Source organism: Hippocampus bargibanti, linkage group LG08, assembly GCF_051943395.1.
Source record: "Hippocampus bargibanti isolate YZ-2025 linkage group LG08, ASM5194339v1, whole genome shotgun sequence".
NCBI classification, from domain to species: Eukaryota; Metazoa; Chordata; class Actinopteri; order Syngnathiformes; family Syngnathidae; genus Hippocampus; species Hippocampus bargibanti.
The window spans coordinates 25889295-25913710 of record NC_142741.1 but is presented as its reverse complement, the minus strand read 5'-3'; the positions used below and the strand labels follow the sequence as shown (position 1 = coordinate 25913710).

At 43.9% G+C, this 24416-nt stretch overlaps 1 protein-coding gene across 7 annotated transcripts in view; it reads right to left on the bottom strand.

Moving 5' to 3' along the window:
* Nucleotides 1–24416, bottom strand: part of LOC148894968 (cyclic AMP receptor 4) — a 90935-nt gene that overhangs the window by 51458 nt on the left and 15061 nt on the right. For all 7 annotated transcript variants that reach the window (XR_016115878.1, XR_016115880.1, XR_016115879.1 and 4 more), the window contains 3 exons: nt 13710–13799; nt 12374–12412; nt 4694–4772 (listed from right to left, as the gene is read on the bottom strand). Coding sequence is in view for 4 of the 7 variants with exons in the window: in XM_089003402.1 (XP_088859528.1) it covers nt 4694–4772; nt 12374–12412; nt 13710–13799 (208 nt within the window). In the remaining 3 variants the exon portion in view is untranslated. The remainder of the gene's footprint in view (nt 1–4693; nt 4773–12373; nt 12413–13709; nt 13800–24416) is intronic.

The following is a 24416-nucleotide window of genomic DNA, read 5'->3' as shown; positions in this document are numbered from 1 at the left end:
TAGCGCCTGACAGTAGACAAGATTAGCATACCACCATAGCGGCCTTTGCAAACGTCCCCATTGTGGCACTGCGAAAGGCTTTTCGATTGTGAAAGCTCACCGACGACATCACGTCAGTGACGTTCATCACGTAAACACCGGCGCGCCAAATGACGTCACCATCTTGGATCAAGTTGTTCGTTCACAGGATTGGTCGCAAGCTTTTGGTTCTCAAACATCATTAGCGCAGTGTGTGCTTCATTTACACGAGATGGGATCTAGCCAGCGGACATCCAAATGGTTGAAATGGATGCGTAACTCAGGCGGGTAGTTTGCGCAAAGTGGAGGTCAAACGAGATAAATTAGCACCCCCCCCCCCCCCAAAAAAAAAAAAAAAAAAAAAACAAATCTCAAAGGCTTTCAGTGTGGACACGATGGCCGAGAAACACACATAAATTACATTCAATTTAGTTCTCAAGCCGCCCTTCAGTGTTTATTTCTTGAAAGCCACGCTGTCGACACGGAAGACTAATGAGCAACGGCGTAATTATCTCCGGCTCCCTCCGAGATGTGAAAACATCTCCGTCCAGGCTGCGTCGTACCCCCCCAACCCCCTTCGCTCACTCCTTGGCGCCACCTTCCTTCCCCGCTTTCAAAGCTTTTTCAGACGCTTTCAAGTGAGACAGCCTGCAGCCAAAGCGGGGGAGGGGAGGGGGGAGGATTAAAAAGGCGCAGCGCTTCATAAATGTGATAGAGGATGCAAAACGGCAGAGTGAAGGGCGAGACAGGTGGAGCGAGACGGGAAAGACGTCGGGGCGGGGGAGGGAAAAAGGAGTGCAAGACAGGTGAATTGTGCCATCGTGAGCTTTTCTTTTCAACGCACTAGTGACAAGGATCACTCCGTGAACTTCATCCATGACATTTGGACAAGATGTTAGCTGACGAGGTCAGCTAACGGCGTTAGCTCATGATGTTAAACCAGGATTCGACGACAATTTAAATTAGCGGTCGGGAACCTTTTTGACTAACAGAGTTAGAAAAGTCAAATATTTAGAAATGTTTTTCAGTGAGAGACACACACACACACACACACACACACGCACACGCACACACACACACACACACACACACACACACACAAACATGCACGCACTCATTTGACGACAATGAGGTTAAAACCTTAGCGAAAGAAAATAGATGGTTAGAAAGGGGTGTAAAAGAAGCTATTGTCATAAAATAGCAAAATACTTCACTAAATCGCCATGCTGGGGTGAGGTTCAATTTGGATCGTTCGTACAACAGTCTTCTTAGGCCACATAGGCTTAGTTATGCTGATTAGGTGATACCAAGGCAAATGGGACAATCAGGCCAGTCGTAGACCTCATACTCAGGCAGGACGATACAAGTAATCGGTCAGGACAATAGAAGTAATCAGTGTAGCCACAGGGAGTGGTCCTCTGCTCCCCCTAACCTGAGAGAGGGACCAATCATAGCAGAGTCTCCTCATTAGCTTGCATGCTTGCTTTCTGCCGTCAGTGATACCTTGGCTTACAAACTTAATTGCTTCCCAGAAAGTTAGTGTAAGGCGGAAAGTGTGTATTCCAAACATTAATTTCCCATAGGAAACCATTAAAATAAGAATAATCAGTTCCCAGGTCCCCATAAAAAATAATTTTCAACTAAATAAGCCTTAAGACTACACACAATATACCTTATTTTATGCATAATAAATGAGCTATGGTATTTTAATTAAAGAAATAAACTGTACGGTATAATAAAGTCTTTTATTGACCTTTGTGATGGTCGTTGATGGCTTGATGGAATGGATAGCTTTTTGCATAAAGTGTCTCAAGGCGCTCTGGCTTCCTTTATACCTTGTTTGCATGTTCTCTTCAAATTGTACAGATTACAGTAAATTCTCGTTATATCGATATCGGATATATCGATAGTCCCGGTTATATCGATACTATTTCTATGCACACACGGAGAAAATTACATGCAAACAGGGTCGGATATATCGATAGTCCCGGTTATATCGATATTTTTTCGGACTCCCTTGAATATCGATATAACGAGACTTTACTGTACTTGTGCGGGTTATTTGTGGAGCCTGATATTTTAACCTTGCAGTCTACACTCTGCCTTTAAGCTATCAATAAAGTTGAAAGGAGTCCAAATTTGACTGTTTTCGTGACATCTTTGTTGAATTCAGTGTCAGGTGACGCCGCTTTTAATATCTGGCTCGTCACATACAGTCAAAGTTGGGTTTTTCAACGTCTCAGTTCTCAACCCATTTGGTTTTCAATCCAAAATTTCGTTTTCTTTCTTTTTTTTTTTTGACGGTTCTCGACCAAACTGACCGCACCTGAATGCACCACTCGACATGACGGTGCTCATTGTCTGGCTTTAAAGACACAACTTGATTACGCACCTAACAACGCAAGAAAATTGAGTTTTTAAAAAAAAGTGTCAAATGGGCAAGAAACCAATTTGATTCACACTCACACTGAACGCTTCACACTAAAGACGGCTTTTTTGTTTTTTTGCTGTTGCCCGAACCTCCTTTCCAATTGTCAATCAAAACATTAGAAACCCAAGTGCACCAGTGGGCTTTGTGCGCGACGCTGTCATATCGCGGGAATGTCAGCTATGCGGACCTTGTGGAATGCCGCCTCCAGGCTTTTCGACTGCGCCCTCAAAATGGAAAAAGAACACAGCCTCTGTGTGAGCGCGAGGAGGGATCGATCCAATCAAAGAGCTCGCCTTCCAGCGATACTAGTTATCGAATAAAAGACAATGGGAAAAACGTCACGTTATACAGAGCATCAAAGAATGAGGACAATCTAAAGGAATCTGAAAGTATGCATTCATGCTGATCATCATCTTAAAGGACAACCGACGCCTCCTGACAAGTTGTGTCCATAATTTGTAAAATCACTTCAAATGACTTCGACTGAGCGCATTTTACAAAGCGCATATAGCTATATGTTACCTTTTAACACCGGCACTGAATATTCAAGTCTTGTTTTTGAGTTGGTGACGATTCCTGACGTGACGTCACGGAGGGAACGCCCCTGACCGAGAAAGCGACACACAATGCATTTTGGGTACTTTGTTTGGTCTGAAAACTTTGTGTTGATGGCGAAATTAGAAGGAAAACACATAAATAATGCAATGGTGAATCGTTGTGTGTTGCACCAAGACTACTATTTGATAATAGTTGACATAAATTCCCAGCAGACAAATCAGCCCATTTCCAATGGAACTTGGTCGTCACCTTGTGCATTTTCTGGGCGCTACATCGGAGTCCTGACGGCTCGAATTGATACAAAGGACTTCTTGAATGGATTGCAAACATGTATGCTTTCCTCTTCATAACTATTTGAATCATATTCATAACTGGATGAGTAACAAGAAAGCATCTTCTCCCAATCTGAAGCCATTGTTTTGATTCTCGAGCAAAGCAAGATGTCGTGGCGTGACGTCACGGCCACTTCCGGTTTCAAATTGTAATTTTTAGACATTTTAAGTCATTTTTATTTTAAGCTGTTTTAGACTTAAAACGTCATCGTGAAATGCCACAAGATGTACAAATTGTTCTGGAAAAATAAGCCTCAAAGGTCAAACCACTGCCACGTGAAATTTGAGCAAAACTCGTGAGACCGACTGACTGGATATTAGCATTCAAAGGATGTAGCAATGTCTTGCGCTCACGTCTTGACCTCGCGTCTTGGATATCGCAGACGTGAAGTTGTCAATCCGATTTCTTTTTGACGACGCGGAATTAACATTGCGAGCCGATCAACAAAGATGGTGAACGGCCGAATTGAAGCATTTTATGAAGCGAACCTTAGGAAGCGACGGCCATTTTTGGAAGAAAAAAAAAAGAGCTGCAAAGGAGAACGTTGTTCACACACGCCATCATGAGCGAGTGAGACAGCGCTCTTGACACGCGTGATTTTGTGGGAAATATTCATCTTGTAGTAAATCACACCACAGTTTTTTTTTAGTCTGGATTGATTCAGACGTAGCACTACTGAAGGCTCAGCAATGAAATCCACGACCCGCCATTGGTGGTTAGTGTGTCGACCTTACAGTGTAGACTCTACACTGTAAAATTGAACCGTGTACAGTGTAGAGGTACCGGGTTCAATTTTCAACAGCGACCAAATGGGCGAAGGTGCAAAACTTTCACTGCAAACGCTTGATCCGCATTGGCCAGCACGCAACCACGGGTGACCGCGCAAAGCGCATTGACCATATAGGGAAACGCCTTGCGGGGAAAAGCCCAGTTCGCCTTCGATCTGACAGATTAAAAAACAAAGTGGGTCATTTCCATTCAAGCTTAGATGGAAGCGCAAAAAAAAAAAAAAAAACAAGGTCATGAAATGAAAATGGAATTTAAAAACAAGCAAAGTTTCATTGGCAAGTTTGACAAAGGCCACAAGCTTCGACTTGGAGTTGGAGTCTGGGGTGTCGAAAGCCTCCGGGCAGGTCAGACAAACCCGTTGCAGGAGGCGACAAAGGCAAATGATCCAAAATGTCAGTTATTTATAGACGCACTTCCGGATTTCGAGCAAGCGAAGCGGGCGCGCTTGCCTCTGTTCCGTCCAACATACTTTCATGCACGCCGTCTCATCTTCCCTTCCGATTTGACGCATCTTCAAAAGGTCACAAAGCATACGGACGCCACCGAATATCCGCACGCGCTTACCCGGTTATTGGCCACGTAGATGATTCTGGCGTAGCAGCAGATCATCAGCAGGATGAGCGTGAAAAGAGGCACGTACCATCTGTAATGGGACGTCGAGGAGAAGAAAAAAAAAAAAAAAAACATGAGATGTTGGATCAAAGTTGTTGTTCTTCTCCTGGTTCGTTCATGTTCTTTGCTCAAAATAGTCAATCAGCAGTCATCGAAATGATGAACAGAAAGATGATTTATTTCTTATTTATTGCAAAGAACATGAACCAGGAGAAGACCCAACATTATTGGTGCCGAAACCCGGGAATGACCTGATTTCAGAAGGAGCCAATCGGCTGTGACTTAAGGCGTGGAACATTAGACTGAAAACTGATATGAGTTTATATACACGACAAATACATGAAGTTATAAGGTAAACTACACATACACATATACACAGCATCTACTAAACTTAGACACATAAATGAGTGAATAATAAACATTGAATGTTAAAGAATGTGCATTTATAAAATACTCCTATCATGAGAGCATTTTGGCACATGAACAAAACTTAAAACAGACGCTCCCCAACTTACGAACAAGATACTTTCGCAACGGTCGTTCATAAGTTGCTTCAGTGCTATATTTTGGATGGAATGTATGTTTAAAGGACAACCCACACCACTTTTTTGTTTCCTAACTGACATCAGAAAAAAACGTTTTACAGCATCTAAAATACCCAAAACACGCAGTATGATATGTTTAGTCAAATGCAAAACACCAATAAAAATGACTTCAAGTGTCTAAAAACTACTTCAATTTGAAACCGGAAGTGGCCAGTTTCAGAAGGTCCCGCCCCCTTGTTCGTGACGTCACGCCAGGACATCTTTGCTTTGCTCCAGAATCCAAACAATGCCTTCAGATTTGGAGAAGATGCTTTTTTGTTCCTCATCCAGTTATGAATATGATTCAAATAGTTCTGAAGAGGAAAGCATAAATGTTTGCAATCCATTAAAGAAGTCCTTCCGTCTCATTTTGAGGCATCTGGACTCCAATGTAGCTTCCCAGAAAATGCACAAGGTGGCGCCAAAGCTCCATCGGAAATGGGCTGATTTGTCTGCTGGGAATTTGTGTCAACTAGTATCAACTAGTAGTCTTGGTGCAACAAACAACGATTCACCATTGCGTTATTGATGTATTTCCTTCTAATTTAACCATCAACACCGATCAACATGATGTTTTCAGACCAAACAAAGTAAAAATAAATTCATCCTCAGCTTTTAAATTTAATGTGTAATTCGTAAACAACTGATAATATTTGCAGCTAAAGCTTTGTTTAGCTAAGGTTAGCTAATGTTCTCGCTGGCTTGGGTAAGCCTGTGTTTTTTTTGGTAATTTTTTGGTGCAGAAGAGGCAAGCGAGCTTGCGGCCTCCGCCAACCTGCCTATCAAAGCAAGACAAAGGCCCCGTTTTGTGATTAGAGGGAGAGGTTGAAACACCTCCGAGCTTACATCACCTCCCGAGAGGTTGCGTAACAAAAAGCTGCCATTCCAACAAAGCCATCACCACCCTGCCACTTTGCCACCCTCCCCCCCTCGCCTTGCTTCTCCCACCTGCCTCACCTTTTTTTTTTTGCTGCACAGCCCCCCCCCCCCCCCCCCCCCCTGATTGTCAGCGCTTTATCCCAGAGGAACAAACGAAAGCACGCCTTGCATTTCCGGCGACTTTGTCTCTCTCTGCGGTCGGCGTTTTGCCTCACTGAAACCGCATCGCCCACACATATGCAGCCTCACTGACCTGAATTTAAAGGACAACCGATGCCGCCAGACAAGTTGTGTCCATAATTTGTAAAATCACTTCAAATGACTTCGACTGAGCGTATTTTACAAAGATTCCACCGCATATAGCTAGATTTTACCTTTTAAGACTCGTGCTGAATATTCAGGAAGTCTTGTTCTTCAGTTGGTGACGAGTCCGTACGTTACGTCACGGAGGGAACGTCCCTGACCGAGAAAGCGACACACAATGCATTTTGGGTAATTTGTTTGCTCTGAAAACTTCGTGTTGATGGTGAAATTAGAAGGAAAAAACATAAATAACGCGATTGGTGAATCGTTGTATGTTGCACAACGATACTAGTTGTGTTGATACTAGTGATACTAGTTGAGACAAATTCCCAGCAGACGAATCAGCCCATTTTCAACAGAGCTTGGGCGCCATCTTGTGCATTTTCTGGGAAGCTACATTGGAGTCCAGATGGCTCGAATTGAGACGGAAGGACTTCTTTAATCGATTGCAAACATGTATGCTTTCCTCTTCAGAACTCTTTGAATGATATTCATAACTGGATGAGGAACAAGAAAGCATCTTCTCAGAATCTGAAGCCATTGTTTGGATTCTCGAGCAATGCAAGACGTTCTGGCGTGACGTCACGAACAAGGGGGCGGGACTTCTGAAACGTAAACTTTCTGAGGTTATTTTGAAGTAGTTTTGGGACACAAGTAAGTCATTTTTACTGATGTTTTCATTTGACTAAAAATATCAGCCTGCGTGTTTTGGGTATTTTAGATGCTATAAAACGTTTTTTCTGCTGTCAGTTCGGAAAACAAAACAAAAAAATGGTGTCGGTTGTCCTTTAAAGCTTCGCACCTCATCCATCATCCATTCCTTTTTTTATGAAGTTCCACATACCCTGTTCAGAGTCACGGTAAACTAAAGCCTATCGACTTTAGGTCAAAGGTAAACTAAACCCTAGTCTCGTCTCCAATTACAGGGAGAAAAAAAAATAGTTTTTCCGGAGAGAACCCACGGAAGCACGGGGAGACTAACTCCACACTGGGAGGGCGCAACCTGGATTTGAACCCCCAAGCTCAGAATTGTGAGACAGATGTCCTCACCACCACACAAGGTCAAAGGGCAGCCCGTGACAAAAACATGAACATGAAATGCTTTGGGGAGGTATGCTGAGGTCGCTCCTGACATTCGAACATTACAGGACATCATTCGCCGTCAATGGTCGCAGATCTGCGGTCGAGTGAGAAATGCCAATAAAGATGTGATTTCCTACATTTAACTCATTCACTGCCAGACGATGCGCAAAAACGCGTCCACTTCAGTGACAGGGTTTTTGTCATTTTCACTCAAATTGCAGGACCCACAGAATATTGAGTTTTAGGACTATATTAATACTCAAGGCAACGTACCAAACTTTAGACTCTCTTCTTTCATAGGAAAAAAAAGTTAATTCCTAACTTATATGAGTCTGGAATTATGTATTACATATATACTATGAGTTTATATAGCGCTTTAACAACAGCTTTTTTTGAGATTTTGTTCCTGCTGACTTCCAATTTCTGAATCCAATTTGTCAAATACACCCTGTTGCTCCCTCCTGTCTGCTTTTTTTGGGGTCCACCACCACAACTTTGCAAATGGTGAAATTCGGGAATGGCAGCGAATGAGTTAATGGCGGCATTTTTTTTTGCGTTCAATGAGCTCGAAATTGGAAAGTGGTCAAATTTAGGTGAGTTTGACTCTGAAATTCTACTGTTTCAATGCAACTGAAATTTAAAGCTTAAAGCGAGATCAGCAAATGGTAAAAAAAACCATATCTTGTCATGTTTTACTCATGGTTTTGTTTGCTACTTTGAACCTTTTTCTTCTGATGATTTTGTTGTTTGAGATTTTATTCCCGATGACTTTATTTAATACAACTTGTCAAAATACAACCTGTTCCTCCTTCCTGTCGACTTTTTTGGGGTGCACCACCGCCACTTTGCCAATCGTGAAATTCGGGAATGAGTTAATGGCGACATTTTTCACGCTCATTTAGCTCAAAATTGGAATCTGATCAAATTTTGTCTCTGAAACTCTGCAGTTTGAATTCTACTGAAATTTACGACTCACAATGGTAAACACCCTCCCTCCCAAAAATGACATTCAAACAAAACTTTTGATTGGCGGGTGGCAATCCGCGCTGGTCGGCGGCGCAATTTTCACAGCGGGCTTGCGGCGAAGCCACGCTGTTTTTATCTGCCTTCCCTCAAGTCTGATAGGAAACATCAATAAACAAAGAGGCGCCTGCGTGCGTACGTACGCGCACGCGCGTGCGCATACGCGGCTTCAATAATAGCACGGGACAATGATGAAAGCGTTTCAAGGGAGCGGGGGGGCGACGGCGAGGGGGACCTTGGCGAGCGTCACCTCATGTGATTTAATAACCCGCTCTCCGGAATAAACAGCGTCCAATTACGGCGGCGCGCGTCCCATTAATGACGGAGGGCTGGGGAGGGCGGATGGCGGGGGAGCGCAATGGGAGGGGGGGTGGCATTTTTAACCATAGCAAGCAAATGGGGGGGGGGGGGGATGACGGGCGGCAGCTACAAAGTGCTCTAATTAGCATGATAATGATCTGCCATTAGAGCGCCGCTCTACAGCTGCGCGCTACCCGCAGCCGGATCGAAAAGAAGGAGCCTGGCAAATAGAAGGCAAAGAGGAGAAAAGGAGATTCCCAGTGGGGTGACAAAGATGAGGACGGGAAGAAAGGTGAAGATGGTTGGGCGAGGGGGGAGGGGGGGGGGGGGGGGGGCACCGGGGCGACAAGAAGATCGTAGGTCGGGAACAGAAAAAGAAGAGAAATTAGAAAGCGGCGAAGGATGATTAAAAATAGAGCAAGCGTGGCGTAAAGGGGCTGACGCAAGATGAATGGCTAAAAAAAAAGAGCGGATAAGGGCGAGCTGGTGGCGAGGGACTGACTGCGGCGAGCGAGTGGGAGAGCGCGAAGAGGGGGGGGGGGAAGAGGAAGGAAATTTCGGGGGAAATCTTCAGAGGCACAGGCGGAGATTGAATCCCTCCACCGTTTCAAGGACGCGGCGCCGATGAAAGGAGCCTTAATGGAGGCGCTGAGCGCAAGATGAGAGTGCAGCGGGGACCCGTCGTTCCTGGTTAGCGTTGGACGGCGCCGATTCAACTTTGACCCCGCCGCATGGCCACAGAGCACAATTTAGCCGTTCAACCGCTCGCAGAAGACAAAAAACAAAGAAGAACAAATGAGCATGCGGACTACTAACTGTCCCGGTTCGCAAGGCGGTGACGGCAGTTGCGGATCGCAAAAAGCCGTCAGGAGGGAGCAGCAGGTTCTATTTGAGAAATTGTATGAAAATAAAAGTTAACAGGAACAAAATCTAAAACGTCAAAGTCATTCAAACAGAAAAATACAAAGTATCAAATAAAAACCAAGAGTAAAAGTCCGCCAAGATGAAACAAACATATACACAATTGCATACAATGACCCGACGCCGAATGGTCGTGCCGGGAGTCCTTTTGACTGCCACCGATTGCAACGACCAGCACCTGCGAGGCCGCAGGCAGGGCTGACAGCGCTAGCCGTCGGTCGCCGATCCGAACGTGGCAGTCCGCCACTGATCGGGACGACCAGCAAATGTCGAAAGAAGTACACGTGACGGCTGAAGAAACCTTCTCACCGATGGAACACTCCTGTACGACTGAGAGCTTACACAGACGACAGTAGATGGGAACATGTACAGGGAGGTTCTGAGAATGCCAAAAAACATTCATCGGCATTTTAAAAAATTCCGGAAGCCATGAATGTTTCATGTCAATCGCGACCACGGCCCCGCCCCTCACGCCCCTCCCCTGCATGGTCATTAGCATTCATTTATGTCGCGAGGGGTCAACGACCGCCGCCGCGGGGGGCACGGTAACGCTGACTCGGCACAACTCTAGCGCGCTGAGTCAAAGCCTTGAAATTCAGCACCTCCATGTCACCAGGTCTCGTCCTCTGCGGCGAACGTAGCCTGTCGCGTCGGCGAGCGCTGATGAAGACATACGACGCGGCGTGGCCACAGACCGCAGGGCAGCCATTTCTCTCAGGCCCCTCCCCCTTCTCCCGCTGAGTTACGCTGGCTTTCTCCCTCTCGCGCCGAGCCATCTTTCTAATTTTCACCTTTAATGCGGCAACCTAGCGGCGAGCGCGGCGCTTCCTGCTTGACGGGCGCTGCCTTGGCCTCTAATCTCTCATCTGGTTTGATGTAATTAGAGCTAATGATGATTCCCTGATCCTCTGAGCGGCTCGTCCCCCTGGGCCACAACAGCGAGGAAAACTAGAAAGAGCCGGGGAGCAGAGCACCGCTGATAAAAGAGACACAGGCTCGTTTAGCACAGCTGATAGCGTGCGTGTGTGTGTGTGTGTGTGTGCTTATTTGTTTAGAAAGATTGATTCCCCGCTGATGCCACGAGTGGCAACGCAATTACCTTGCCTCGTAGCAAAGCGCTGTCGTGTGCGTGTGTGAGTGCGCTTAAAGGACAACAGACACCGCCGGAAAAGTTGTCCATAATTTGTAAAATGACTTCTACTGAGCACATTTTACAGAGATTCCAGCGCAACTAGCTATATTTTTACGTTTTAAGACTCACGCTGAATATTCAGGAAGTCTTGTTTTCCAGTTGGTGACGATTCCTGACGTGACGTCACGTCAGGAACGCCTCTGAACGAGAAAGTGACAACTAACAAAATGCCCCGCCCCCAGTCTTCGGTTAAAGCAACGTGATTGGTCAAGAACGCAGCAGTGAGGGCGGTGGGGAGGTAAAACATTCAAGAGAAAGGCAGACGACAGAGAGTGACCAAATAGATTGAAAACAGTGACATTTGGACTCGAGTTCAAAAGCAGAGTGCAGACTGCAAGGTTAAAATTCCCATCAATCAGACACCACAAATAACCTGCACTAGCCATCAGTTCAATTTGAAATGAAAAGACAAGCTAGGGAAACCAGTTATTAATGATGTTTCTAGTGTGTTTGCTTGCATCTGTTGCAATATCACAACTTCCAAGATGCAGAACACAATTGATGAGGAACTAGATAAAATGATCGCAGAGAAAGCACCTACAAGGGGTCATTCCTCAAGATGGTGAAAGAAAGAAGGTTACGTTCCTCATCAAGTGTTTAATGCTGAGGCCACTCCATTCCATCAAGCCATTAACGACCATCACAAAGGTCAATAAAATGACTTTATGATACAGTGCAGTTTATTTCTTTAATTATAATACCATAGCACATTTATTATACGTAAAATAAGCTATATTATGTGTAGTTTTAAGGCTTAGAAAAGTTGAAAATTATGTTTTATGGGGTGCTGGGAACGGATTATTCTCATTTTAATGGTTTCCTATGGGAAATTAATATTTGGGAACCACACTTTTCGCCTAACACACTGTTTCTGGGAACCAATTAAGTTCGTAAGCCAAGCTATCACTGTATGAAAGTTCTGTTACCGTTCATATTTTTAGTTGTAGTCTGGAATAGTTTATCGGTGTAATAAAAGTGAAGGCAAATAATCCGCTTGAGTTCAATTGAGCATTTCCACTTGACAGGATCCCAAAATCCGAAAGCACGCCGCTTAAGTTTAGTACGACGCATTCAATGTTTTCCATGGGAAACAAGTCCCTAAATCTTCAAAGCCTTTGACAGTTAGCTTGTGTCGCTAGCAAATTTCCACTTCCGTGCTAAAATGGAATGTCGGAGTGGAACAGGAAAGGGGGGAGGAAGGAAAACCAAAATAAAAAAACACTTTTAGCCTCATGCTGAGGGAAGGGGGGGGGGAAAAAAAAAATAACCCGCAGGCTCCGCCTCCCGCCGCCATCCCCTCCCCTCTGACGGAAGGCTTTGATGGTGGCGCTGAAAGGGTCTACTTACATCCCAAATCTCCAGGCTACGTGATCGTCTGTGATCCAGCTGGAGAGAAGAGAAAAGGACAACGCCGGGTTACAGAGGAGAAGGATGGCGGAAAGACACCTTGTGACTGCGTACGAGGGGAGGGAGGGAGGGAGGGAGGGAGGGAGGGAGGGAGGGAGGGAGGGAGGCCGGAGAGACCCTTGAACAGCTCGAGCTATTAATAAGCCAAGAGTGGAAAAAGAGAGCGCAGAGCCTGGAGATGAATTTTCATTTGGCGATCGGCTCTCTTCAGGCCTCGCGTCCTCTTTTTTTCTTCCCTTTTCCCCCTCAGCCCATTAAAGGACAACCGACATCACTTTTTTGTTTCCTAACTGACATCAGAAAAACGTTTGATAGCATCTAAAATACCCAAAACACACAGTATGATATTTTTAGTCAAATGCAAAACACCAATCAAAATGAATTAAAGTGTCCAAAATCTGCAAAAAAAATGAACCCGGAAGTGGCCAGTGTCAGAAGGTCCCGCCCCCTTGTTCGTGATGTCACGCCAAGACGTCTTGCCTTGCTGGAGAATCAAAACAATGGCTTCAGATTCGGAGAAGATGAGATGCTTTCTTGTTACTCATCCACTTATGAATATGATTCAAATAGTTCTGAAGAGGAAAGCATACATGTTTGCAATCCATTAAAGAAGTCCTTCCGTGTGATTTTGAGGCATCTGGACTGCAATGTAGCGTCCCAGAAAAGAGGCAGAAAATGGCGCCCAAGCTCCGTGTAAGGAATTAATCATCCCGTTTCCACAGGCTGATTAATTCCTTACATGGAGTTTTGTCGCCCTCTTCTGGCTCTTTTTGGTGAAACACGAAGTTTTCAGACCAAACAAAGTACAGCAAAATGCATTGACGTGATGGAAGGACTGCTACAATGTATCCTTTTTCGGTCAGAGGCGTTCCTTCAGTGACGTCACGTACGGACTCGTCACCAACTCAAAAACAAGACTTCCTCAATATTCAGCGCAAGTCTTGAAACGTAAAATATAGCTACATGCCGTGGAATCTTTGTCAAATACGCTGAATCATTTGAAGACATTTTACAAATTATTTTTATTATTATGATATAATTATGGACACAACTTGTCCGGAGACGTCGGTTGTCCTTTAACGACTCTCCAAACAAACAATGATGGCGCTCCCGCTTTCCAAATGTTTAAAGATGAGCTGATAATTGCCATGTTTTTATAAGGCTGCGTCTGATGAGGGGGAAAAAGGAGCCCGGCGGGAACTGGAAGGAGGCCAGAAGAGCTGCTTGGCCAACAAAAGGAAAGGCGGCGGCGGCGACATGACGCTTGCAAACTCACCACCAGGCTCCTGCTGGGCCGTAGTAACCTTTGAACAGCGGCAGGGATGACATCACCAGAGGAACCCCCCACGCAATCAGATGGTACAACCTGATTGGAATAAATACATACAGAAATATAGAAATCAATATATACATTGGATTGGACAAATTTACATTTCACAGCAGCAAAGTTATGTAAAGTAGAAAAACAAAATACACGAGCTGCTGGAAAGACAAATAAATATATACATAAATAGAGATAACTATAGAAATACATAAGATGAAATAATAAAAGGAAAAAATATGACTACTATTTGATACTAGTTGGCACAAATTCCCAGCAGACAAACCAGCCCATTTCCAACGGAGCTTGGGCGCCATCTTGTGTATTTTCTGGGTGCTACATTGCTGTCATTGACGGCTCGAATTGATGCAAAAGGACTTCTTTAATCGATTGCAAACATGTATGCTTTCCTCTTCAGAACTATTTCAATCATATTCATAACTGGATGAGTCACATCGGTTGTCCTTTAAGAGGAAACCGTAACTACAATGTGGCCCGTAGTCTGACACCTTTGGCTTAGGCAGTGAAAAAAAAAATCAAAAATGGCCGCTATTAAAAAGAATATAAATATAAAAAAAAAATGAATGGCCATATGCGCGTGTGTTAGATTGTGAAGATTGCGTGTCTTTTTGGGCTTGTCCGTCAATACTTTATACAGCGAACAGCATCAGTCGGTCAATAGAGTGGAAGTCGTACCCTGACATCTTCCGAGCGTGCTCAATCGAGCAGATGCCACAGGGTTGACACACACTCAATCCCATTCGCTCTGTGTGTGTGTGTGTGTGCTTTTCCCAATCAACACACACACATATGCACACACACACACACACACATTCCTGTTTCAAAGGTTTTGTGAGGTCCGGATAACTCCAGATAAGGAATGAGAACCACAGTTGCTGATAAGTTTAGAAAAGAACTAGTGTTCCATTTGAAGACTAAATGTCACCGCATTTCCCACTTCAACTTCTTTAATAACAAAGAAATAAAAAACTGAAATAACAGCAGGAGTGAGGTTTCTGAATGAGTACATTCAAAGTCCTCACCTCTGCCGTGAATTTGGTTAAAATATAATTTTGCATTTTGTGGTATGAAATTTTTTCCTCTCATTAACCACGCACACACACACACACACAGTGAGTAAAATGCGTGTGTATACAAGTGAAATGAAAATACACAACAAAAAAATCATTTTGGGTGAATTTGTGAGGACCTTTCTGAAACTTTAACAGATGCATATATAGACCCTCTAGAAGCCAGTAGAATGAAAAACGTGTGAGGACCGGCCAAAAGGTCCTCACTTTGCACATGGTATAAAATGTTAGTGGTCCTCACAAGACTAGTCATACACACACACACACACACACACACACACACACACACGCAAGCTCGCCCTTTTTCCATTTTGCTGCTTTTCCCGCCTCTGCAGCCGTCTGATGGATACCGGCGTGAATATGTGGGAGGCGATGGCGTATAAAAAAAAATAAAAAATAAAATAAAAAAATGTGCCGGCTGGTGGTTTAAATAGAACTGGGTGGTGAGTGTGTGTGTGTGTGTGTGTGTGTGAGAGGGACGCACAGATTGGGAGCATGAGAGAAAGCTGAAAAAAAAAAAAAAACAGACAAAAGGGAAAGGGGGGGGGGGCAACAAAAACCGCTTTTCTAACAAGCGCTTTTTTTTTTGTTTACCACTCGCTTTGTTGAAAGTTTAGCGAAAATCGGACTGAGTGGCGTTTGGTTTTTTTGTCCCACAGAGATGACCGAAAATGACAATACGGTTGGTCAGGTAACAAACGACAGTAATACATCAGTTTACAAACCCCTTGGTTTACGAACTTTTCAGTTTACGAACATTAAATTTATGAACATTTTACCTTGGCATACGAACTATTTTTCCGGATACACACAATGAGTGAAGTGTCGTTCGCAAACGAGCCCGTTCTCCTAACAAGAAAATGGCAGCTGACTCATTTTTGTCCTCTATTCCCCGCCCCCGGTCTTTGGTTAAAGCCACGTGATTGGTCAAGAACGCAGCAGTGAGGGGGGGGGGGGCGGTTACAGGCAGAGAGAGAGAGAGACAGTGAGAAAATGTATAGAAAAGAGTGACATTTGGACTCGTTTCAACTTTGATATTCAAAGGCAGAGCGTAGACTGCAAGATTAAAATATCCATCAATCAGGCTCCACAAACAACCCGCACAAGCCATCTGTACACTTGATGCAAAAAGCTATCAACCCAGCTAAACAGAACACAATTAATGAGGAACTAGGTAAAATGATGGCAGAGAAAGCACGACAACTTCACTCAGATATCGTCAAGAGGCAACCTGGAAGTTCATCATCATTCATTGAGGATTTTAAGGCTAGCCACGGACGGTTGGAGAACTTTAAGCGTCGTACAGGGATACATAGTGTCATTGGTCATGGCGAGGCAGCCAGTTCTGATGATAAAGCTGCCAAAGCTTAAGTTCCGAATCATTCCTCGAGATGAACGAAGAAGGCGGCTACGTTCCTCATCAAGTGTTATAATGCTGATGAAAGCGGCGGCCACTCCATTCCATCAAGCATCAACGACCATCACAAAGGTCAATAAAACAACTTTATTATACAGTACAGTTTATTTCTTTAATTATAATACCATAGCACATTTATTATACATAAATGTAGGTCTATTTTGTGTAGTTTTAAGGCTTAGAAAATTAGAAAATGATGTTTTATGGGGACCTGGGAACGGATTATTCTCATTTTAACGGTTTCCTATGAGAAATAAAATTTTGGGATACACACTTTTCGCCATACACACTGTCTGGGAAGCGATTAAGTTCATAAGCCAAGGTATCACTGTAAAAAAAAACGTCAGCGGCAGACAAAATACTTGAAATGCGGTGGGAAACGGACGAGGGAGGACGGTGAAAAGGGGCTCTCGTCAGCAGGAGGAGAGATACAAATGGTGAAATCAGCGCCGCCCGTCCCTGGTGGGGAAGAGGCGAGGGAGGCGAGGGGGGGACGCCAGGGAGGGCGCCTCGCCTTGTCAGGAAATCAATGTCGAGAGCTCGCAGACACACAACGGCTGAGGCACGTGCACGCGTGCACGTGCACGTGCACGCTGGAGGCAGCTGACGAGGTCCAGAGCGCGGCGCAACCTGGGCTTAATGAGGCGCAGCAGGGCCGCCGCGCGCTCCGTCTTACGCACACACCCGCCCGCGTGCGTGGACGCCAGTGCGCGCTACTGTGCGCTCACGCACGTGCACACACACACACACACACTTTTAGCCCCACCCACCTCCTCCTGCTGACATCTCTCTGCCCTCCGCCTGAATCCGCCCTTCAAATGCACATTAGCATACATTCTCTCTCTCGCTCTCTCTCTCTCTCTCTCTCTCCCTCTCTCACTTTCTATCTTTCGCTCTATGTTCCCCACATCCTCTCTCTCTCTGTTTCTTCCTATCTTTATCTCTCTCTCTCCCTTTCTCTATCTCTCTCTCCCACTTTCTGTCTCCCTCTTTTACTCTCTCTCTCTCTCTCTCTCTGTTTCTATCTTTGTCTCTCTCTCCCTCTCTGGTTCTATCATTCTCCCTCTCTCTCTATCTTTTTCTCTCTCCCTATTCCCCATCTCTCCCTCACTCTCAATCTCCCCCTCTCTCTCTCTCTCTCTCTCTCTCTCTCTCTCTCTCTCTCTCTCTCTCTCTCTCTCTCTCTCTCTCTCTCTCTCTCTCTCTCTCTCTCTCTCTCTCGCTCTCTTCTTTCCAACCCTCTCTCTGTCCACCCTCACTTGCTCTCACACTCTCCCCACCCCCCCCCCCCACTCCCTCTCTATCTCCCCCTTCCTCCCGTCCTCCCCCCATCCGGCTCTCTTGCACGCACTTCAATCAGTCTTGGCTCATGCCGCCGCTCCTCCGGCAATGTGTTCATTCATAAAGCATCACAATGAGGCGTCGGAGGCGCATGTGGGGGAGAGAAAAAGAAGGGTTTGGTCGGGGGGGGGGGGCTCGGGTGGGCGCGCAGAGGGGGGAGGGGAGCGTTTGCCTTTGGGGGGCTGGAGGGTAATTGTGCATGCGTGCAAAGGCACATCCCCCCCCGCCCGCCCGACTAAACGCACACGGCTTACGTATGTGCAGTCAATTCAGCAAAAGCCCCTCGACGCTCGCCGCTAACACACCAGCCGATTAGCGGAGCGCCATTGCATTTTTTTCCTCTCCATTCTTCTTCGCGCAAAAACAAAAGGCGCACGCCTCCTCCCCCGCCCGCCTCTCACTTTTGTCCTTCGCCCATTTTTACACTGGCTGGGAAAAGCCGCCAATTTTCCCGTGTCGTGTTGTGTAAAAATAACATACGCTCGCAACAGAGTGGGTGTCAGAACCGGCGCGTAAACATTTTGCTAGTTTTCAGAGGTGCTCCGACGCTGACATCGATTTGAGTGACAATGACAAAAACCCTGGCACTGGAATGGGCACATTTTTGCACATCGTCGGCCAGTCAATGAGTTAAGAAAGCACAAATTGCGGAAAATCAAAGCCGGGTTACCCCAAATTCTGCTTCTACTCCTGCTAATATTTGGTTCAAAATGTCAGAACGGAGTGGTCGTGACCATTCCTGTGTAGCCTTTGCTCACCTTGGGTGGATTTTACAGGATGTATTATTATTATTAGTAGTAGTAGTAGTAGTAGTAGTAGTATTAGCAGTAGTAGTATTAGTCGTATTATTATTATTATTATTATTATTATTAGTAGTAGTAGTAGTAGTAGTAGTAGTAGTAGTAGTAGTAGTAGCAGTAGTAGTAGTAGCAGTAGTAGTATTAGCAGTAGTAGTATTAGTCGTATTATTATTATTATTAGTAGTAGTAGTAGTAGTAGAAGTAGTAGTAGTAGTAGTAGTAGTATTAGTAGTATTATTAGTATTATTAGTATTATTAGTATTATTAGTAGTAGTATTAGCAGTAGTAGTAGTAGTAGTAGTAGTATTAGCAGTAGTAGTAGTAGTAGTATTAGTCGTATTATTAGTATTATTATTAGTAGTAGTAGTAGTAGTAGTAGCAGTAGTAGTAGTCATATTATTATTATTATTATTAGTAGTAGTAGTGGTAGTAGTAGTATTAGCCATAGTATTATTATTATTATCACATGCTAGCTATTTGCTATCTATCAGTTGACTTCAAGATCCAGCAATGTCCTTATTTGCATATGTACGGTGTCTTTCTTTCATACAGAACACAGCAAAGTGCGATATTACTGCACGAGGCAAGAACAACATGAAATCCGGGCCAGGTTTGGGGATGACACTGTGTCAGCTCAGTTGGAGGAAATTGCCAGGTCAATATCGCCAATATAACCCTAACCCCCCCAACCCCCCCCGAAAATGAATGAGGGTCTTGGCATTTAACAAGCAGAAGCCTCCGTCACAGCGAGAGTCATCACAATTAGCCCATCGCAGCCTTAATAGAAGCTCTGGCATTTATCCGCCGCTGCCTTTTATACAAAAGCAAGTGATTGTGCGAACTTTCACATCAGATGCTATCAGCTAATTGCTTGAGATCAGTGCCGGCGTCGGATGCGGCGGACGTTGAAAACTGCACGCAACGCAACGGAACGGAAGAGGTGAATGTCAAGCGGACATTTTGTTTTTTTTTTGGTTTGTTTTTGCGGAACTATCTGGACCTCGCAGAATACGTGTCGGTGAATTTTGCGCAAAAATCACATCCCATCTCAAAAGCCACCCATTTACAATCGCATTTTCTGTGTTGCTCTTTCTCTTGTTTCTATTTATAAATGTATTTTATTTGTTGTATTCTATTTGGGATTATTTATTTATATTTATTTGAAATAGGTGGCTTTTGAGATGGGATTTGAATATATAGTATTATTATTGAATATACATTTATATATTATATTTGGAAAATGTTTTACATTCATTGAAGGTGCGCCCTATATAATTGTTTTTTGAATTTATAAATAAAATTACATGTAGTTTTAGACGATGATGAAATAAAAAAAACATTACACTGATTTGCTGTGGCGACCCCTTGAAGGGAAAAGCCCAAAGGAAAAGAAGATGAAATAAAAAAACAATATATTACATTAAAAAAACAGAAATGTCATTGAGTGAGGAGTGCTAATTTTGATGCTCTGCATGTGTCATACTATTTCAGAAAAAAAAGAAATAAAAATAATACTAGTCAAACTTCGGTTTTTGACCATAATCCGTTCCAGAAAACCGGAAATTTCCCATTAGAGTCAATTTCTGCTTTCTTTATTGTTATTTTTTTATCATGACTAACTGATTCACTGCCAGACATGTGCAAAAATGTGTCCACTCCAGTGCCAGGGTTTTTGTCATTGTCACTCAAATTCCAGGACGCACAGACTATAGAGTTTTAGGACTACATAAACATTCAATGCAGCGTAAGAAACCACTGACTTTCTTCTTTCATCAGAAAATAATGAGTTAATTCCTAAATGAAATGGGTCTGGAGTTATATGAGTTTGAAATGAGGGCGGCTATCCAAAATACAATGCAATACATGCATATTGGTTTATATCGCGCGAACATGGAAAAAAGGGAAGTGGTGCCCTCTTGTGGAAGGGAAAAACATTGCCAGAGGTATAACCAGAACTTTATCGGTGGTCAAGCGTGAAAAAACAAATTCGGGATTGGCGCTCTACGTCATATTTTCAATTTCCGAATAAATTTGTGGATAGCAGTGAATGCGTTAATACCAAACTGCAACAGGGGGGAAGAACGGCGAAACTGCTAGCAATTACAGGCAAGTGTGAAAGGGGCTCTTGATTAGGATCGGTAGTGAGCCCATTGCGAACCCCCAAGCAGGCAGGCATCATCCCTGCGCTCATAAAGCCGTCGCTTTCTGAGTTATACCGCCATTATATCCTCCGGCTTATTGCTAATCAATGCAAGGAAACTCCCAAGGGGAGGGATGGCCGGGCCCAAACCGACACCCCCCCCCCACCCCGCACGCACACAAGAGTGTCAGACAAGTGTGCACACCTAAGCAAATCTACAAAAGAGGAGCGAGAACAATCGACAAGGCTGGACGAACAGAGTGCTTGCTAATTTGTTAAAGGACAACCGACAGCATTTTATTGTTTGCTAACTGACATCAGTTTGATAGCATCTAAAATACCCAAAACACGCAGGATGATATTTTTTTTTTTTTGTCAAATGCAAAACAACAATCAAAATGACTTCAAGTGTGCTAAATCTGGAAAAAAAATGGAGCTGCGAATTGGGCAGTTTCAGAAAGTCCCGCCCCCAGTTCGAGACGTCACGCCAGGACGTCAAAACAATGGCTTCAGATTGGGAGAAGATGCTTTCTTGTTACACATCCAGTTATGAATATGATTCAAATAGTTCTGAAGAGGAAAGCATACATGTTTGCAATCCATTAAAGAATTTATTCCGTGCCATTTTGAGGCAACATTGGGTGGAAATGGATCACCAAAAAAGAGGCAGAAAATGGCGACCGAGCTCCTGTGAGGAATTAATCAGCCCGTTTCCGCAGGCTGATAAATTCCTTAGATGGAGCTTGGTAGCCCTCTTCTGGCTCTTTTTGGTGCAACATGAAATTTTCTGAACAAACATGTACAGCAAAATACATTGACGTGATGGAAGGACTGCTTCAATGTGTCTTTTTTTCGGTCAGGGGGCGTTCCTTTAGTGACGTCACGTACGGACTCGTCACCAACTCAAAAACAAGACTTCCTGAATATTCAGCGTGAGTCTTAAAACGTAAAATATAGCTCTATGCGGTGGAATCTTTGTAAAATACGCTCAGTAGAAGTCATTTGAAGCCATTTTACAAATTATGGACACAACTTGTCCGGCTGGAGACGTCGGTTGTCCTTTAAAGCTGCTTGTTTTTCCACCTACGGTACGCAGTCTTTTTTTTTTTTTTTTTTTTAACGTCCAATACGCGCGAATAAATCCACACGCGCTCGGCGGAAAAGCGCTCAGGGGAGTTTGAGCGACAGGGACGCAAAGCGTGAAGATGTGTGCGCACATCGGCAGCCACACAAGCTGGCACTTAGCGGCTGACACTCACTCCCTTTTCAATTAGAGTGGCGGCTGGCTGGAACGGAAAAGGGGGGAGGAGAATAAAGATGGCTGTCAGGGCGCTGCGGGGAAACACGTGCTTTGGCAGAGCCAACGCGCGCACGAATACACGCGCACGCACTCCTGAGGAAGCGGCCATCGCCAAATAAGTCTGTTCTTTCGCGCCGAAAAAGCGAGTGGGCTATTCCGCCGCGCTTGTTTATGCGGAACTTCTCAACGCCGGCAATATGGCGCCGCAGCGGGTGAGTTTGAATAGCGCCTTGGCATCAGCGTTTTTAATGAGCCGCTACGCCGTTCAAGGCTGTCCCAATTACAGACATCAGTGCCGGCGACGCTTTTACTTGGGCGCAAACCGACTTTGCGGAAGCTGTGAGGCGGAGGAAAAAAAAAACAAAAAAGCAACGTGGCCATTTCGGCCTGAATGTGAAAACAGGAACAGCATGGCTCCTCCAAGGTCAAACTGGCAACGGCAATTCCATACGACAGTGGGACCTTGGCTTACGAACTTAATTGGTCCCCAGACAGAGTGTTTCAGGCGAAAGGTCTGTATCCCAAACATTAATTTCCCATAGGAAACCATTAAAATGAGAAGAATCCGTTCCCAGGTCCCCATAAAACATCATTTACTACAAAATAAGCCTTAAAACTACACAAAATATAGTTGTACTAAGTTCAGGTATTTGAACACCTACAATACACTGTCTGTAAGAAAAGAATCTGGTTTAAATTACACAAAATATACCTTATTTTATGTATAATAAATGTGTTATGGAATGATAATTACAGAAATAAACTAGTACAGTATAATAAAGTGGTTTTATTGACCTTTGTGATAGTCGTTGATGGTTTGATGGAATGAAGTGGCCGCTTTCATCAGCATTAAACACTTGATGAGGAACGTCACCTTCTTCTTTCACTATTTTGACGAATGATCCCTTGTAGGTGCTTTCTCTGCGATCATTTTACCTTGTTCCTCATCAATTGTCTTCTGTTTCGCTGGGTTGATAGCTTTTTGCATCAAGTATACAGATGGCTTGTGCGGTTTGTTTGTGGAGCCTGATATTTTAACCTTGCAGTCTACACTATGCCTTTGAACTATCAAAGTTGAAACTGACTCACTGTCGTTTTCCTGTCTCTGATGTTTAAACCACTTCCCCTCACTGCTGTGTTCTTGACCAATCACGTGGCTTTAACCGAATACTGAGGGCGGGGAATAGAGGACATAAAACCGTCGACTGCCATTTTGTTGTTAGAAGAACGGGCTCGTTCGCGAATTTGAGTGAGAATGACAAAAACTCTGTCACTGGAGTGGATGTTTGCAGTGGAGAAATTTACATTTCACAGCTGCAAACACATATATCAACACGGCGGCAAGAGAGTGGCTGCCTTTACAGCAGCTCCTATGCTTTTTTTATTCTACTCTCTTCCTTTCATAAGTTTGCTGCTGTGAATTGGAATTTCTCCATTGTAAGTGAGACAAAAAAGGTTATTATTATTATTATTATTATTATTATTATTATTATTATTATAATGCTTAGAATATCTCATTTTTCTATCGTTTCACCCCTGCAAATGTTCCCATTGTGGGACGAATAAAGGCTTTCTGATTCTGATTATTATTCCTTTAGTCTTCTCTGTTTTAAACAATGAATAATTAACTTTTAAAAAGTGTAAAATTTTGGGCATTATCCTTTCTATTTTGTTAGTTCTTCGGTGCCCATACTTAGTTGCAGATGACTCACCACTTCCACACTGGCTATGTTTTTAAACAAGCATGATTGAGGGGGTTAGGGGTCAACCCACAAATTATGATTGCTGTCTTCAGATATAAAAAGTGGTGGAAAAATTCACAGCACGTGGGATTTTTTTTATTTTTTATGAGCAGAGCTGTTTTGGACAAAATCCAAATGTACCTCCCTCCACAGGTCATCTCAGTCTGAAAAGGGAAAGGAGAATAAATCCCGGCTCTACCGTTACGCCAATTTACGGGGAAGCCAGTGTGAAAGCGGCTTAGGGCTGATGTGAAGCTTTCGGATTAGGTGGACTGGACTCTACCATTAGAAATCTAAAAGGGGGGGACGTGGACGGACGGACAGGGTGGTACTGCCTACGACTCAAACAGCAAAATCTGAGGTGAAATGTATTAACTCATTCACTGTCAGACGATGTGCAAAAATGTATCCACGCCAGTGCCAGGGTTTTTGTCATTTTACCTCAAATTGCAGGAACCACAGAATATTGAGTTTTAGGACGACATAAATATTCATTGCAGTGTTATAAACCTTAGACTCATTTTTCATCATAAAAAAAGAGTTAATTCCTAAGTTATATGGCTCTGGAGTTATCTGAGCTTGAAATGGGGCCGGTTGTACAAAATGTAATACAATACATACATATTGATTTATACAGACGCTCCCCAATTTACAAACGAGAAAGGTTCCTAACGGTCGTTCGTATGGTGAATCTGTTTGTAAGTTGCTTCAGTGCTATATTTTGTATGGAATAGATGTTTAAGGCTTATATAAGTATGTTTAAAGTTTATATAATACTACTACTACTACTAATAATAATAATAATAATAATAATAATAATAATAATAATAA